This window comes from Gobius niger (genome assembly GCF_951799975.1).
Source record: "Gobius niger genome assembly, chromosome: 6".
NCBI lineage: Eukaryota > Metazoa > Chordata > Actinopteri > Gobiiformes > Gobiidae > Gobius > Gobius niger.
In genome coordinates, this window is record NC_136857.1 from 1,729,269 (window position 1) to 1,748,418 (window position 19,150).

Sequence of the window (19,150 nt, forward strand, 5' to 3'; positions counted from 1 at the left end):
GCATTACAGTGAATGGCTTCCAAATGGATGGCTTTGATAGTGAATCTCCAATCAATCATTCCCCCTTACCTGGAACCATACCCCACACTCCCACCTTTCCTTCCCCAGTATCGGGGCAGATCCACCGGACAAATGACGAGCAACAAAGGCCTCCATTGTGGGGCCCGGCGGTGCAGTGATGTTTTTCTCCCGTCTCTCTCCTCACTCCCCCTTGTTGCGTTCCCTGTGAAGATATGATGCGGCGCGCTAACACGACCTGACAGGCGGGCAACAAAGGCTGCTCTGTGGGCCCCGCAGAGTGTGTTTGGAGCGGGGAATGTCATTTGCATGTGTCCGTGCGAGAGCGTCGGTGGGAAGAATCGATTTGGGCGACCTGGCGAGGTTGTGTACACAGATACAGGACGCCAGTGACGATTAGCTTTAGCGGCGGAGGAGGCGGAATTGTTTTCGATGAAGGCCTTGACGCTTTTAAACACTCCTGCAGGTTTGAATAAAAATCAACCAAGGAATAACTCGCGTTGAATATACAGTGAAGAATGTTGAATGTGGATTTTTCGGATTTTGTCTGTGATTCGTTTTGTAATGTTTTCAAATCGAGTGTTTGTTCATAGTGCACACTTTAAACATATCCAGAAGCATCTTTAGCTTTATGTGATGAAAAAATTGAAAAAAATACAATTTCCACGCACCATTCACAGCCAAGCGATTAATCGAGTAATCGTAAAAATAATCGGTCGATTAATCGATTACCAAAATAATCGTTAGTTGCAGCCCTAAGTGATAGTTTTGAAATGGGACTGTGATTTCTTCTATATTTAAATGCAAAAGAAGTGATGTCCTATAGACCCAGTGAGTAAGTCAGGGATCAGTTTTTCATTTATTTATTAAAGAAAAGAGAAACAAATGTATATGATGTATATATGGGCGACAGTGGCACAGATGGTAGAGCGGGTCGTCTCATGATCGGAAGGTCAGGGGTTCGAATCCCACCTCCTGAAAGTGCACATTGTCGTTGTGTCGTTGGTGTATGAATGAGAGTATGAATGGGTGAGTGGATCCTTGCTGTAAAGCGCTTTGAGTGCCTAATGTAGGTGGAAAAGCGCTTTGTAAGTTGAGACCATTTACCATATGATAAGTAATATGTAGTATGTTAATATAAAGATTAAAAATGGTATGTTTCCAAAAAATCGGGATGTACTGCATATTATTTTTGTGCAATACATCGATTATCGCAGTATCGGTGTATCGTTATCGTAGGGCTGCTCGATTATTGAAAAAATAATAATCACGATTATTTTTTGTCATAATTGAAATCACGATTATTCAAACGATTATTTGTTGCCTTTAAAAAAAATCCATCAAAAAAGTGACAAAAATCCATCAAAAAAGTGACAAAAATCCATAAAAAAAAAGACAAAAATCCATAAAAAAGTGACAAAAATCCAGCAAAAAAAGACAAAAATCCAGCAAAAAAAAGACAAAAATCCATCAAAAAAGTGACAAAAATCCAGCAAAAAAAGACAAAAATCCATCAAAAAAATGACAAAAATCCATCAAAAAAGTGACAAAAATCCAGCAAAAAAAGACAAAAATCCAGCAAAAAATGACAAAAATCCATCAAAAAAATGACAAAAATCCATCAAAAAAGTGACAAAAATCCAGCAAAAAAAGACAAAAATCCAGCAAAAAAAAGACAAAAATCCAGCAAAAAAGTGACAAAAATCCAGCAAAAAAGTGACAAAAATCCAGCAAAAAAGTGACAAAAATCCAGCAAAAAAGTGACAAAAATCCAGCAAAAAAGTGACAAAAATCCAGCAAAAAAATGACAAAAAAACAGCAAAAAAATGACAAAAATCCATCAAAAAAATTACAAAAATCCAGCAGAAAAATTGACAAAAATCCAAACATTAAAAATTAGAAAAAAAAATGTGAAGAAAAAACAAAAATTATAACCGATTTTTTGCGATTATGCTAATTTTGTAATCGTTTACTGTTGTAATCGAAATCGTAATCGAATTTCGATTAATTGCACAGCCCTACGTTGTCGTGATGTACCCAGCGGTTCCCACCCCTCATTGTGATTAATATTGCAGCCCTGAGGTTTGCACTAATCTATAAACATTGACCGAAAGCCTGTACTGTATTGGTTCCTGGCTACGATTACTGTCATCAGCTTTTCATCCAGTATTACAGACCGCTGATCTTTCATAATAACACTGTATTTGTTTCAGCGAGCCTTGTTCTTTCCACTTTGCTTAATATTATGTGTTCGCGTGTTGCCGTTTTGGGTTTTGGAAGAATGTCCGGAGAATAAAAAGTTTTCTGGGAACACGAACCGCGGCTTGTGGCTTTCGGGAGCGCAGTGTAGTCCAACTCTTTCTTGCTTTTGTTTCTCTGACCTAAATTCCGCGCATTCATTGTGCAGCAAGAGACGTCCAAGTGGTTACATAATGGCGGACATGTTTCTTTTTCCTTCCTTTTTTTTATGGCTCTTTCTCTCTCTCTCTCTTTCTCTCTCTTCTCTCTCCCTGCATTAGCCCGAGCAACTCATCCATAGCAATGGGAGCTCACCAACCCCAAATTTATTACTACCAAGCCTCGAACCGCTGTGCCCGATTTCCCCCGTTCTAAATCAGTGACTGAGGGACGTTGGCTCCAGCTCCAGCTCCAGCTCCAGCTCGATGAAAATGTTTCATAATGAGATGCAGGCAGGACGACTTGTAACAATACTCTTACACAGCTATGAGGTGAAATACTTAAGCTATAGTTTACAGTTTTGGTGGTGGGCAACAGACAGTTCCTCACTGTGGTAACTATGGTAACCGTGACAATGCTGATGTTTTTGGATATGGATTACAATATCTTTGTAGTTCTTGGACCGATCCACATGAAACAAAAACCTGATGCAAAGTTCAACAGCTTCTCCGTCTACAATCGTGACTGAAGTTCAAAAGTTTCCTCATGAAAGAGGGGTTGAAACATTGACGTGATGTTAGTATTTCAAAGGAATTTCAGCCAAGAGACGAATATGGTCGGATCGGAGACCTGATCCTACACAAATAATAGCAGTGTAACGGGACAATACGCTACAATTGTATTGGGTTCGGTTCACAGTTTTGGACGGCTCGGTTCGGTTGCCAATACACAATAGAATTCTTGCATATAATAAATAAAAGCGACCCATTTGGGTGATGTTTTAAATAAATTGCACTCTTATAATGAAATACACATTTTGTAACATTTAAAATATAAATTTAAATACTGTAAGTAAGTGATACAGTGAGCGCACTCATAGCTTGTTGTTTGAGCTTTTTCATGAAGTGCTGGTATAACTTTTTGGCTGAAGTGCGGACGTGATGGGATATTGTAGCGACGCTCAAGACTTTTAATCAAATACTTAAAGCCAGTGCCTTCAACAAATGAATATGGCGCAAATCCATAGCGATGAAAACACCTGTACCCTGTGTGATGCTTTTGCCTGATCTGAGCGACCGGACAGGGGTTGTTTGATGCCGACGTTAGCCGTGTTTGCACACGGCTGCTTTTCTTCAGTAGACGTGGTTTTCACATTCGGATGATGCCGTTTTAAGTGCGTTAACATGTTTGATGTGTTTCCTGCTGCAAACCCGATCTCCGTGGAACAATGTCGGCAACAACTTTGGATTTATCCACTCGTCTGTTTATCCACTCGTCTGTCCCGTCATGAGTTTTAACCGGAAAGCCAAAGTGTTCCCAAACAGGAGACTGTAGTGATGTGGAGGGTCTTCAAGCTCTGGCTTCTCTTTCGCTGTTGCCATGACGCCGTTTCTCTCGTGCAGCTTCAATGTACGTCACTCAATAGCGTCCGTGCGGAAACTCGCGTAGGAACTTTGTTCCGCGGCGCTTAATATGACGCTAATAATACATTTATATTATTTAATGAAAATAATACACCGAGACGGTACGAAAGTGGACCGAACCGAAACGGTTCAATACATCCCCGTGAACCGCTACACCCCTAACAAATAATGATCAGTTTGACCATTTGTTTATTTTATGTTTGGTGATTTCTTAAAAAAATTGTCTTGCGGGAAAAAGAAAACTGAAGAAGTGTCTGTGCCGCAAAAGTAAAGCGTGAGGGGAGAAACTGCAGGCAAAACGTATTATTATTTTTATTTTTTTCCAGTTTTCAGGTTTTGAATTTGGTCTCTGAATACATAAGCTTTCACCTGGAAACAAAAAATATACCTAATCTTCACAATAATACGTTTAAATATTGTGCTGATTCAATGTTCCCCCATAGACTTATATGGGAGAACGGAATTTCAAGGGGCTTTTTCCTCAAAACACGTTTTTCTCTCATTGTGGCGAGAGGTTTTCTTCCCCCTTGGCTGCCACATATAGGCCTGTCACGACAACACAATTGGAAGTTCAATATTGTCCATCCATCCATCCACTTTCTTCCACTTTTCCGTTTCCGGGTCGTGGCAACAGCCCAAGTCACGAGAACCACTGATTTAGACCCCAGCATACAAAGGTTTACTGAAATCTAGCAGTTCATATTCCAATGTTAATGCTCCACAACATGATTTAAAGGTGCCGAGTGAACTGAATAGTGATAAAATATATATATACATTTTTAATCTTCCAAGAATATCACATTTTTCTCCACATTACTATGCTATTGTCAAATTTGAATTAATTGGATTCATTTTTGCAGAGCATCATTCAAGAAGTCATCAGAATCCTATTTAGATCCATATTTTTTTTATTCATTTCTCAGATGGATAACCAGCTCTGCACATTCCCAGTCAAAGCCAAATCCCCTTCGGTCCAAAAAACTTCATTTACAACGTTGGGATTGGATTCCCTGCAGCTAAAGCGATAAAGATTCTGCCGCTCCTCGAGTGTGGGCCGCATTCTACTTTCAGAATTCCATTACATTGCGAGCACATACGTCTTTGTTGCTTTTTGATATTTTCTCAAAGCGTCTCGTCTCCTGCTGCCGAACCCCCCGAGTTTGAACCCCGGCTGCTTCATGGACTGATTTTGTTTTAGAAAATTAAGACGTACTCGGCACATGGAGGCGTGTCGTCGAATATTCATTTGCAGATTTGCGTCGAGAGGGCGAAGCCGTTATCAATTCTAATAGTTGTTTTGGTTTATTTAAATGAATTGTGGGTGATTTCAGTGACTCGCATTAGGGCTGCTCGATTATTGAAAAAATAATAATCACGATTATTTTTGTCATAATTGAAATCACGATTATTCAAACGATTATTTGTTGCCTTTAAAAAAATCCATCAAAAAAGTGACAAAAATCCATCAAAAAAATGACAAAAATCCATCAAAAAAATGACAAAAATCCATAAAAAAAATGACAAAAATCCATCAAAAAAATGACAAAAATCCAGCAGAAAAAAGACAAAAATCCAGTAAAAAAAGACAAAAATCCATAAAAAAATGACAAAAATCCAGTAAAAAAAGACAAAAATCCATAAAAAAATGACAAAAATCCATAAAAAAAATGACAAAAATCCAGCAGAAAAAAGACAAAAATCCAGCAAAAAAAAGACAAAAATCCAGCAAAAAAAAGACAAAAATCCAGCAGAAAAAAGACAAAAATCCAGCAAAAATGTGACAAAAATCCAAAAATTAAAAAATTGAAGAAAAAAATGTGAAGAAAAAAAAAAAAAAAAATATATATATATATAATTGATTTTTTGCGATTATGCTAATTTTGTAATCGTTTACTGTTGTAATCGAATTTCGATTAATTGCACAGCCCTAACTCGCATAACCTTAAGCACTGGTGTTGCAATATTAAACGCAACTGATTCAAAATCCCAGTTTTGATGGTTGCAGGAAGTCAATTGCAAATACTGCTGTAGTTAATATACTGCTTAGTCCAAAATAAGTCGACTGCTTTCAGCTTTGATCACGGCACGATTTCTCTGTGGCATCAGGGGCGGACTGGCCATATGTCCTGTATTCTGGAAGAGCACAGAAGGGCCACCGGTCCCGCCTCAACCGAGCTTTACCCAAATCTAAAAGCTATAAAGAAAAGCATCAAAAACATGAGAAAAACACGGACAAAAAACCAAAAAATAATCAAAAAAACAACAAAAATATGACAAAAATGCGGCGACGTGATGAAAAGTTTCCGTCACTTTTGTAGGTCTTAGCTTTCAAATGAGGCGTTACATTGTCGATCTTCGGTCGAGAAGCTTTTAGATTTGGGTAAAGCCCAGTGTAAAAAAACATGAATCTAAAAGGATTTCCGTGGAGTCTGGTGCACCACAAGGTTCAGTTTTGGGACCATTATTATTTATTATTTATATTCATGATTTTGCTTCTGTTTCTTCGACCGCCTTTCCCGCTCTTTTTGCTGATGATGCCGATCAAAAAAATCATAATAAAAAGCCGAACTGGGGAAAATGCACTCGTTAATGTTAAGGCGGGGGGTAAGAGGTTAAAATATGTATTTGTGGAAGTCACAATTAGGCTAATTTGGGCCAGGCTGGTCAGAGCCCAGGGCTGTTTTTCAGTCCCAGTCCGGCCCTGGTGGCCTTGTTTTGATGAGCTTCTGCAATGTCACAATGTTTACATCTAGTGTTGTCTGTGTAGGCTCTCAGTCGTACAGGAGTTGTCCATCTTCAATGAAGGTCCTTGAGTCATCTTCTGTCCTGCAGTTGTCAAAGTGTTGAACGTGTTTCATCCAAAAGGCTTCGTCAGCAACACTAAAGTTTCAGCTCAACCCGCAGACAGTATAAAGACCACAGGGAGGAGCTTGGCTCAGTCCCTCCCCTCTAGTAACAGATACTGTCACCTGTGGGTGAACTTCTTTGTCGTTCTACATCTTTGTAGTTCTAAGTCCTAACGACCTAACTCACACCTGAGCTTCAGTCTGAACGGCCCTGCTCTGATAATGCATCGGTTTAGTTACTATTGTAGCCACAGCTCCCCTGGGGTAGACTAACGGACGAGGAGGTAGAGGAGGAGGAGAAGAGGAGGAGGAGGAGAGGAGGATGAAGAGGAGGAGGCGGCAGGAGAGGAGGAAGGGGAGGAGGAAAAAGAGATTTATTTTCACAGACACAGGGCCAGATCTTGTGCATCAAAACGCAGACGATAGCGTGACATTTTGCCTCAGTAGCAGCACTTTGTGATCTTCCACTCCAGACTTAGCGCATTTAAGTGGGTGGAGACACACATTTTCCTCCAACCAGATCGACTCCGCCTCCAGGAGAGTGGTTGTGGGGAGTGTGGGGTGAACATGTGCTTTTGTTTTGCTTCGCGTTCACGTCGAGCGCAGCCGATCCGCGCCACAGCGGACGCTGTAGCTCTTTTTCTCTGGAGACGTGAACATGGTTTAGCTCACGATGGGGTAAATAAAGTTTTTAGTTTGACCTGTGAGAGCCTAAGGCTTAAGAAAGAACGCAAGACAGAGCAATGTAAACCAGGAAGTGAATGTCAGCCGTGTTTCCATCAGTGCAGTCGCCTCCTCTTGTGACGCCCCCTCACAGGTGGCGGAGGCGAATGGCACATATAGCGCCGCCAAGAGCCTGCGCCGCCCCGTGCACCGCCACAAGATCTGGCCCAGAGTCACAAAGCGCTTCAGTCTGTGCTATCAGCCCCTCCGACCACCACCAACTACTCACTCACTCACTCACTCACTCACTCACTCACTCACTCACTCACTCACTCACTCACTCACTCACTCCATTCATTCGGGCCTATTGTACATGTTTTTAGTGGGAGGGGAAATCAAAGTCCCCGGAGGAAACCTACGCAGACACAGGGAGAACATTTCAAACTCCACGCAGAAACGTCCCCTTCTTCACAAAAATGGCTTCTTTGACTCCTCTTTCAAACCGTTTTTTTTCTTTAGCTAAACTTTTAACCTCTCTGTCCTCAAAGGCCTGTTGATGGGAGAGTGTGACCTCTTTGCAAAGCCTTCTCCAGCACATCCCAAAGACACTCAATTAGGATCAGTCTGGGCTTTGTGGCGGCCTCTCCATGTGTATCCCTGACTCTCTCGTTCACAACAAGACTTTCGAACCATCAAGGAAGAACAAACACTGATGGAATGACCTGCACCGACCTCATTCTGTAACCTCCAGTCCTGAAACCAAAGTCACAGTACGATAATCGGGCTCAGATCTGATGTGGTTTTCCTCCCCTGTTGTAGTACTTGGCTCTAGTGGAGATCTGAAGAGGCCGTGTTGATTTGTGTGAGAGCAGATGCGAAGAGCATTTGAGGAGCTTATTGCAGGTGCTGGTGCAGCTGTGGATCTGTCAGGATGAAGTGTGGCGGTGGGACTGGGGCTTAGAAACAAGGCTGAATTATAGCTGCAAGGTACGGCAATAGACGAGAGGGAACATGGGTGAAGTACGGAGTTCGACTGTGAAACATCGCTGGAATTAAAGATATTTGACCTTAATTTGAGGAACCTGACTTGCCAAGTTACAAAATATGTTTTAGTTTCCTTCAAATAAAACTAGATTGTTGATGAAGTTGGTAAGTGCAACATTGTATTGAACCTCAGGTGTGTCGCAGTCCTTTGGGTCATGGGCCAAACTTCAGCCTCCATGGCGCCTCATAAATAACGGCTTACACTTATTGTGCTTCATCAGCCTGTGTCACATGTTTCTCAAAGTGCTACATGAAGTCATTATTCATTCACTCCACAATCGATGGCAGTAAAGGTCAGCACACACTACACGACTTTTCTAGTCGTAAACGATTTCATATAGAATGGGGCGTCCACACTACACGACTGGATTCAGGTCGATTTCCGAACGTCTGGGGGTTCACACATAACCAGGCCCGCCTTAAAGTACCCATAGGCCCCGGGGCTTAAACAGAATTGTAGGCCCCCACCTTCAGCACAAACCCTAAACCTAACCTATAACCCTAACTAACCCTAAATTCCACAAAAAACCCTAACCCTGCTACTCCTACATGTATCCCTCTGGCCAGGTAGGGCGGGGCTATTCCAGGTACACACATAGGACCACAATCATCGCGTACGGTTAGTTATGCCACAAGTGAAGTGATTGACATGAACATTTTCCCTTAAAGGTGCACTATGTAACTTTTTGAAAAAAAAATTCTTGATATTTGCGTGTATTTGACCTTTTAGTGACTCGGTGGCATTATGGGTGCAGCATGTCACCTTTGCTTCTATTGCTTCTCAATTGTTTTGGAGTTTCCGGGCCGTTTCTGGTACAAACCCCTAAAAACAATTGATCCTGGTGCGTCATAGAGGCCACTATGAGGGAAAGCAAAGGTGCCATGCTGCACCCATAACGCCACCGAGTCAGTAAAAGGTCAAATGCACGCTATTATTGAGATTTTTTTTCCACATAAAAAGTTCCATAGGGTACCTTTAATTCTGATAGGCCCTTGACTATGGTAGGCCCCTGGGCTCCAGCCCCTGCTAGCCCATTGGTTAAGGTGGCTCTGCACATAACGACTGAGAATCGTCAGAGCGACACACGATTCTGACAAACAGCTGATGTTTTATAACACAGCGCGTCTGTCGTCTCCACGGCTTCAGAACTGACCCCAAATCCACAAAGACAGGCCTGGTCCCGATTGGTCAACGGTGTCAACAATGTCACAACACCGCAGCGCTAGCTTACTGCTACTACGAAGCTTCCACTGGGCTATAGTTCTGTCACATGGAGATAAAAGTCGGCGACAGGAAGAAGCGGGACGTATTTCAGTGGATTTGATAAGAAAAGGAGACGGGCGTCAACCTCAGGATGGAGGAGAAAGCGGGGAGGCTAGCCCCCGTTAGCGGGGAGGTGAAGCTAAACAGTTAATCTCCAAACTCAGTAAGAGCCGCTAAACTCTGTTCGTGGTTGAAATGTAGCTGGAAAAGGTGGTTGTGGTGAACTTTTGGTGATATAAAGTTGTGCTGTTTCGTGTGTGGGGCTGTGGCCATGAAATGAGTTGTTTGTGCCGCTGGTTTAACAGAAGTGAAAAAAGGAGGTGCGGCGGTGTTTTCCTGTCTTTATATCTCTCTGTCATTCACATTTGTGTCGGTAAAATCACCCACGTTTCTCCCGTGCGTCCAAAATCAAACATGTTTGATTTCCTACGACTGGAGTCTAGTCGCGTCTTTCTACCGCCCACACTACACGACCCCCCCACACTACACGACCCCCCCACACTACACGACCCCCCCACACTGCACGACCCGACTCCGTGTGACCGCCTTCGACGAGACGCGACTCGATTAGACTCGGCACGACGGAGAATTAGAGCAAAATCGGGCACAAAAGTCGTGTAGTGTGAGCTGACCTTTAGTTACTGTTGTAGCCACAGCTGCCCTGGAGCAGACTGACCATTTACCACGTGGCTATAATATGCTGTTTATATCCTGATCTCTTATTGTGTCAGTGCCCTCTGCTGGACACGTGTGGAATTCTTTCCTTTTTTCATTTTAAGCTGCCCCCTAGTGGCTGGAGTGAGTAAACTGTTTTTTTTTTCTCTTAAACCCATGACTCCGCACAGGAATGAATTAGAGACTTACTTTTTTTTTACATGCTCCTCAAAGGGCCACATTAAACCATCTCACGGGCAGCAAGTGGCCCGCGGGCCTCGACCTCGACACGTGTCTTAAACCATTGACAGAAACAATTCCTATCAATCCCACCCGAACCAAGAATATTTTCTCCAGTTTGTCTCAAAGCTTCTTGGTAAAAAGCATCAAAACAGTGACAAAAACGAGATGAAAATGAGAATAAAAAAGTAACCAAAACCCAATGAAAAAGTGACAAAAAAGCGAGGAATAAGTGACACAAACGTCGTGAAAAAGTGATGAATAATTGACAAAAAATATTGAAAAAAGTGACAAAAATGTGATGAAAAAGTGACGAAATGTGATGAAAATATGGCAAAATGTGACTTAAAGGAAGCAACAAGGTGTTAAACTGGCCTTTAGGCTGTGAGTTCTTTGATTTGGGTAAAGCTGAACTGAAGGAAATGCACTTGGTTAAGGCAGAGGTAAAGAGGTTAATAGTATTTATGTGCAACATGTTTTTTTTTTCTTATGTTAAAAAACACTAGATAATTTGACTTCCCAAATCAATGTCACTTTTTATTCCATTTTTTAAGAAACTTTGCCTTATTTTAAGCCTCGTTTTTTGCACTGTAGGGCACGTACTCTGTGTGGATTTGATTAGAACAGAGTACATTTCTTTCGCTCTCCGTTTTAAATTGCAGTGGCTGTATGAAAAACAGACAGATTTTTTCTCCATCTCTAATCAAAAGCTCCCTCACCACAATGACAGGCTCTGTGGGCGAAGTGTCTTGCTCGAGAACGCAGTAATTGGAGATCACACGGTTCTGTCATAAAAAAAAAAGGGGCATCACGTTAAATGAGCGAGACGGCGGCACATTCGCGCAACGGCCGGTTGTTCGTCACGTTCTGCTAGGGCTGCTCGATTATTGAAAAAATAATAATCACGATTATTTTTGTCATAATTGAAATCACGATTATTCAAACAATTATTTGTTGCCTTTAAAAAAATAAATCAAAAAAATGACAAAAAAACATTTTAAAAAATGACAAAAATCCATCAAAAAAGACAAAAATCCATCAAAAAAATGACAAAAAAACATAAAAAATGACAAAAAAACAAAAAAATGACAAGAATCCATCAAAAAAGTGACAAGAATCCAGCAAAAAAAGTGACGAAAATCCATCAAAAAAAGACAAAAAAACATCAAAAAATTGACAAAAAATCCTTCAAAAAAGTGACAAAAATCCAGCAAAAAAAGACAAAAAAACATAAAAAAATGACAAGAATCCATCAAAAAAATGACAAAAAAACATTAAAAAAATGACAAAAATCCAGCAAAAAAGTGATGAAAATCCATCAAAAAATTACAAAAAAACATCAAAAAAATTACAAAAAAAATCAAAAAAATGACAAATTGAAAAAAAAAACAATTATAATCGATTTTGGCGATTATGCTAATTTTGTAATCGTTTATTGTTGTAATCGAAATCGTAATCGAATTTCGATTAATTGCACAGCCCTGCGTTCTGCCGCCGCTGATCATACCTCCGTCTCCTTGTCCGGATAACGTTAATTGTTCTGTCCCGCTGTGACCCCGACCGGCTGCTGCGCTTTCTTCTTTTTTTCCTCAACTTCTGAAGCCCGTCCTCAGTCTGCGGTGCCCAGCGGGAGACTTCTGATGCCAACACGGGGGGGGGGAACGGCGTGCTCTTGTTATCTTCCCCTCTCCCCCTTCACTGCAGACTGACACTTCCCCTCCCCTCATATCTCCTCACACAGAGAATTACACTTCCCCGGTGTTCACGGGTAATTAGTCCTGTCAAGCTGTTCCGTTGGCCACTTCACTTCCACGTCCACCTTTAATGCACCTGCGAGATTTACGCAGTTAGTTAATGTAGTCTATCGGTTTGGTTTAGTCTAGGGCTGCTCGATTATTGGAAAAATATGCCTTTAAAAAAAAGTCTATCTTTATTTTATGTATTTATTAATCAAAACACTACACTACACTTTATGTTTTCTGGACAGTCATAAAAGTACAAATGATTTCAAATACGTCTTGATTAAAGAGAGGTCTCTGTTTCACACCTGCCCCCTGCTGGCCAGCCCTCACACCTGCGCAAGCAAACTGAGCAGTGCAGCCTGATGACATCATCACACAGCGCCGTTTGTTTTTATGTCAGACAAAAGCATGAGCCGTGGCACGAGAAAAGCGAAGGGAAAATAATCCCATCGGCCTCAAATAACGCAAGTCTGCTTTGCAAAAATAAATAAATAAATAATAAATAAATAAAAGAATAATAATTGCGGAAAAATAATAATATATAATCGATTTTTTGCGATTATGTTAATTTTGTAATCGAAATCGTAATTAGATTTCGATTAATTGCACAGCCCTAGTTTAGTCCTCATTAAAACTCACCGTTTAGTCCTGTCTTAGTTTTGATTTCGGACAAGTTTAAATAGAGGTCGCCCGATACTGTATATCAGGGGGAGGCAACGTTAGGCCCGGGGGCCAAATCCGGCCCTCCAGCACAGAACCTCTGACCCCCAAGATGATTTTGAGAAATATTTTTGTGCAAATAAGAGATCAAATGCCTGTTAAAGTAGTCTTAAAATGCGAGAAATAGTGTCAGTATTTTAAAAATATCCTGTCAGAACATCCCGCGTGGTCATACATAATGTTAAAGGGATGTTTCAGGATTTTTGACATAGGGCCTCATTTCCTCGTTATCCAGAGTGTTGCAGGAACCTGGAGATATTTTTGTTTGTACTTTAGGCAGTTCTTCTGTTTGAAGAGTTTCATGGCACTAGGCTAATGCAAGGCTAGCACATTTCTATGGTATCAGCTAGCCTGCATTAAAAACAGTGTGACCTGCTCCACAGAGCACCTGAGGCAAATCACTGATAACACCAGACTTACCATATAAATGTCTGTGTCCATAGAGTCATGTTTGGAATATAACTGACCTGCATCACATGAATGATCGCATTCTGAGGGACTATTTTCTAGCAGATCACTCCGCCGCCGCGTAGCTTATACAACCACGAAGCTGATGCGGCTCAAATATAAGTATTTAAATGCGAAATGGTTAAAATTTTGCATATCTGTCGACTTCTTAGATTAATCCATCCTTGTCAAGTGTTGGTTTCAGTCTTGATTAGGTTGATTAGGTTTGCTGTATAAGTGTGTGTGTCTGAAGGTGCTTTAGTCCTGTTTTAGTCCCGCTATCGTCCTCTCCAATATCTTTGAGCTTTGTATTCTGGTCACCACTGAAGTGAAATAATACTGTGCAGTTTATCCAACACTATAGTGATATCGAATAACAAACGTCACCTCTGCCTCAGCCGGTTTTCTCACCGCCTGCTCCTGTGCTCTTCTTCTTCTCCTCTCGCAGGTAAAGTGTTGAATACGGATTTGCGTCACTACCTCAGCCTGCAGTTCCAGAAAGGATCTTTGGACCACAAGCTCCAGCAGGTGATTCGGGACAACCTGTACCTGCGCACCATTCCCTGTGAGTACCGTCGTGTTGTCACAGCGAGAACAGGCTGCTTCCTCTTCTGTCTGTTGAGGTGTGTTTGTTTGTTTGCCACACAATATGGAAGTTTCAATTCTGTCGCACAAAATACATCTCTCACCAGTCGTCGACTTACATACTTAAGGCGAGACACTTTAGGTGAAAGTATTGATGTTTCACGCAGTGGTGGAAGTGGAGATTTGTCTCTGTTTTCCTCCCTTTACATCTTAGTTTTCATGTCAGATATAAAAATGATGATGTTTATTTGATGATGTTTTGTCTGCGAGGTGGGGGCGACCCGGAAGTAGAAAGGCCGTCTTTCCCGCGGGTTTTCATTCATAAATATTGACAGATTTGACATCCACGTGTCCTGCTAAGGGGCCCCGTGATGACGCTTTCACCCAAATATGGTGTTTTTCCTCCTACGAGACGCCGGAGCGGAAAAGTGGAAGAACGGGCCGAGCATGACAAAAAAATGACAAAAATTTGATTTAAAAAAATGACAAAAAAATGACAAAATGTGACACAAATGTGATAAAAATTGGACGAAAAAAATGACAAAAAATTGACCAAAAAAAATGACAAAAAAATGACAAAAATATGACAAAAATGTGATAAAAAATTGACGAAAAAAGGACAGATATTTGAAAAATTTTGACAAAAAAAATTACACAAAAAATTACACAAAAAATTACACAAAAAATTACACAAAAAATTACACAAAAAATTACACAAAAATTACAAAATGTGACAAAAATGTGATAAAAATTTACAAAAAATGACAGAAAAGTTGCAAAAATGAGTTACATCCACGTGTCCCGCTAAGGGGCCCCGTGATGACGCTTTCACCCAAATATGGTGTTTTTCCTCCTACGAGACGCCGGAGCGGAAAAGTGGAAGAACGGGCCGAGCATGACAAAAAAATGACAAAAATTTGATTTAAAAAAATGACGAAAAAATGACAAAATGTGACACAAATGTGATCAAAATTGGACGAAAATAAATGACTAAAAATTGACAAAAGAAATGACAAAAAAAATGACAAAAATGTGATAAAAAATGTGATAAAAAATTGACGAAAAAAGGACAGAAATTTGAAAAATTTTGACAAAAAAAATTACACCAAAAATTACACCAAAAATTACACCAAAAATTACACAAAAAATTACACAAAAATTACAAAATGTGACAAAAATGTGATAAAAATGTGACAAAAAATTACAAAAAATTTACAAAAAATGACAGAAAAGTTGCAAAAATGAGTTACATCCACGTGTCCTGCTAAGGGGCCCCGTGATGACGCTTTCGCCCAAATATGGTGTTTTTCCTCCTACGAGACGCTGGAGCGGAAAAGTGGAACAAAACTTCAGGGCTGGTTTTCTCTGAATGAGAGAAGCCGCACTCGGGCAGAGCCTGAGCCCTTATAGAAGCTCCCACAGACTCCACACTTTACAGGCTGAGACACAACGAGAGTTTGAAGGTTTTTTCAGAGGGATTTTTTAATATCTAATTCCTAGCCTGATTTATTCAGCTTTGAAACCAAAAAAACAGGCGTTTTTACAGATTTTTTCACTGATGATTAGTTTATTGAAAAACTAAACAAAATATCCAAAATCCCCTCTGAAAAAATCTTAGTCACTAAAATGTCAATAAAATAAAACCATAACATTTAATCTGGCTCAATTCATTATTTTGATTTCGTTGCCCAAAATATAGGCAATTTAGACTATTTTAATGCTCAAAATGCCTTATTTTTATGTGAAAACATAAAATGACAGAAAAAATGCAACACATTTTTTTCTCATATTTATATCTGTGATGTTCAGCAAACGTTTCAAATTGACATCTCTCCCTATTCACCTGCAGTGTCTCGCCTTAATAAATATAACTTTACCAGCGGTGTGTGTGAACCTGATGATAACCGTCCACTCTTTAGCTCCAGTTCAGGGCGATGCCGTTGTTCTCGCCCAGTGGTTTTCGTATGAACCAGGCCAACAGCTGCGGCTCTGGCCCTAAACACAGTGTTTATCCATTTATCACAAACACTCTCCGGTGCCCTTGTGTCTGACATTCTCACCGACATTTTTAAAGACATTATTTAAACAAAGGCGTGAGTGATGGATCCTGTCAGCAGCTGGATTCTGAGACAGAACGTTATACTTTTGACAAACGTTCTTGCTGTTGATTTCGATGTCGGGGTGAGCAATTTAGAAGAATATCTATTTGCAATTTTGAGATAAGTTTTGCAATTATTGTTGTTTTTTATTTCAGTTTTTGTTCACAGTTTACATTTTTAGCATTCGGAATACACCAGCAGGGCCGGACTGGGACTGAAAACCAGCCCTGGACTCTGGTCAGCCTGGCCCAAATTAGTGTAAATGCGACACTTCCACAAATACACATGTGAACCTCTGACCCCCCGCCTAAACCGAGAGCATTTTCTCCAGTTCGGCTTTGCCCAAATCTAAAGGCTTCTTGACTGGAGAGCAACACTGTAACGTCTCATTTGAAAGCGCAGATCTAGAAAAGTGACGGGAACTTTTTGTCACGTTGTCGCTGCATTTTTGTCGTGTTTTTGTTGCTTTTTCATAACTTTTTTGCGTTTTTGTCTCTTGTTTTTCTTTTTTTTTTTTTTATGTTTGTCGTCACGTTTTTGTCACGTTTTTGTCACTTTTTTGTTGCTTTTCCAGCACATTTTTGTTTTTGGATGCTTTTCTTTTAACCCCTTAACTCCCGCCTGAACCGAGCACATTTTCTCCCAGTTTGGCTTTACCCCAATCCAAAAGCTCCTGGAAAAAAGCTGAGAAAATAGCAACAAAACTGAGATGAAAACAATGATGAAAATGTGAGAAAAAAGTGAGAAAACAATGACGAAAAAGTGACGAAAAATTGACCAAAAAATGACCAAAATGTGACAAAAAATTACAAACATTTGACCAAAAAAGTTACAAAAATGAGTTGAAAATCCAACAAAAAAATGATGGGAAAAAAATGTGATGACGTGAGGAAAAAGATCCTCTTTGTTCAGGCGGGAGTTAAGAGGTTAAGCTTTTAGATTTGGGTAAAGCTCGGTTTATGGACATTTGGCCTGTCCGCCCCTGTACGCCAGAATAGTATCGGCCAAAAAGTTTAGGTACTTCTGATATCGAAAGAAGCATTGAACGCAGATAAGAAAAAAATGTGTATCTTTTAATCCAGGTTTTGGTGCTGTTGGTCCATGGACGGCAATAAACGAAGTGACTTCAGCTCAAATTCATTAATTTTCCCAAAATTTTCACCCACAATTTTTTCCAATTTAAAAAAAATCCTTGTTTTCCCAGTTTTGTACCCTAATTTTGGCTCATTATTTATTGAAAACATCTTCTGTATATTTGTATGTATATTTTTCTATTTTTTTTGCCCCATTTTATTTATTTTTTTACACAATTTGTCCTTATTTTTCACATTTTCTCCCAATTTTTCCCCAAATTATTCCCAATTTTTCACACATTACTAGACATTGGAGATTAACTCGAGTCGCTTTTCTAGACGAAGAATATTTTAGTAAAGTATCGGTAAGGTAAAAGGTATTGTTCAGGTATTCAGGTAACCAAGTATTGTTAAAGGGACTGGATGCAAGTTTGCCATTTTTATACTCACTACTGCCACCTCAGGTCTTTTGCGTAACTGCAGCTTCTATATTAAGCTCGTGCATGACGGCAATTCGGAGCCGAAGCAACAACTTTCTGAGTGACAGTGCAGGATTTTCGAGGCAGTTGTGGTGAACAGGTCTGAGCTCATTCTACACATTAGGACATGGCTGGAACATGTAGGTAGGAAAATACATAATTTTAACATTTTTAAACTCTGTAAAGTCCCTTTAAAGTGCTGGTATCGGAAAAAAAGTTCCGGTACCCAGCCCTACAGGAGCGTTGACATTTGGGAGAAAGCTGAAATACAATTTGTTTTACTATTACAACAATTATATATAAGTTTTATACTTGACCAGAAGGAAAAACAATAATTTATTTGTTGTTAAAGAGGGGGTGTTCTGCTTTTGTCAGTCCCATAGCACCAGTCTATATCACACTACAATGATGACAAACCTTCTGTTGGTCTGTAAATGCAGTAAATTAGAATAACTGCCTTGTATAAAATGTCTCTCTCAAAATGGCTGTAGGGAATGTCTTGAAATAGGCCTCTGTCTCTTTAACCTCTTAACTCCCGCCTGAACCGAGAGGATCTTTTTCCTCACGTCATCAGATTTTTTTTCCTTCAGGTTTTTGTTAGGTATTCAACTCATTTTTTTAAAAACTTTTTTGTCAATTTTTTTGGTCATTTTTTCGTCCCTTTTTTATCACATTTTTGTCAATTTTTTATCACATTTTTGTCTTTTTTTTCCATTTTTTCGTCAATTTTTAATCAAATTTTGGTCATTTTTTGGTCTAATTTTTATCACATTTTTGCAATTTTTTCGTCAATTTCTTGTGACATTTTTGTGACATTTTTGCCACTTTTTGATCAATTTTTCGTCACTTTTTTGTCCCGTTTCCATCATTGTTTTCGTCTCAGTTTTGTTGCTATTTTCACAGCTTTTTCCCAGAAGCTTTTGGATTGGGGTAAAGCCAAACTGGAGAAAATGTGCTCGGTTCAGGAGGAAGTTAAGGGGTTAAGAACCTCTGAGCCTTTAGACACGCCCCCTCCACACGCTGTCTGTGGCATCAGTGGGGAGGGGGTTCTGCTGAGGAGCAGTGGTCGGTTACTCGGCTGGTGACCAAAGCTCGGAGGCGTCTCCAGGAGGTGGGGGCGTTCCTAGGAGGACTCAGGCAAACCTGTCCCTAAAATGGCTGCCATCAGCCAAAAATTCAACAAAAATGTGACAAAAATTCAACAGAAAATGACACAAATTCAACAAAAAAATGACAAAAATGCAACAAAAATGTGACAAAAATTCAACAAAAATGTGACAAAAATTCAACAAAAAAATGACAAAAATTCAGCAAAAATGTGACAAAAATTCAACAGAAAATGACACAAATTCAACAAAAAAATGACAAAAATGCAACAAAAATGTGACAAAAATTCAACAAAAATGTGACAAAAATTCAACAAAAAAATGACAAAAATTCAGCAAAAATGTGACA

The 19,150-nt window shown here is 40.0% G+C and overlaps 1 protein-coding gene across 2 annotated transcripts in view; it reads left to right on the forward strand.

Annotated features, from left to right (window-relative positions):
• magi3a (membrane associated guanylate kinase, WW and PDZ domain containing 3a) overlaps positions 1 to 19,150 on the forward strand; it is a gene marked incomplete at its 3' end in the record, with an annotated part of 461,011 nt that overhangs the window by 277,787 nt on the left and 164,074 nt on the right. For both annotated transcript variants that reach the window (XM_079558791.1, XM_079558792.1), the window contains exon 2: positions 13,908 to 14,024. In XM_079558791.1, the coding sequence (XP_079414917.1) occupies positions 13,908 to 14,024 (117 nt within the window). The remainder of the gene's footprint in view (positions 1 to 13,907; positions 14,025 to 19,150) is intronic.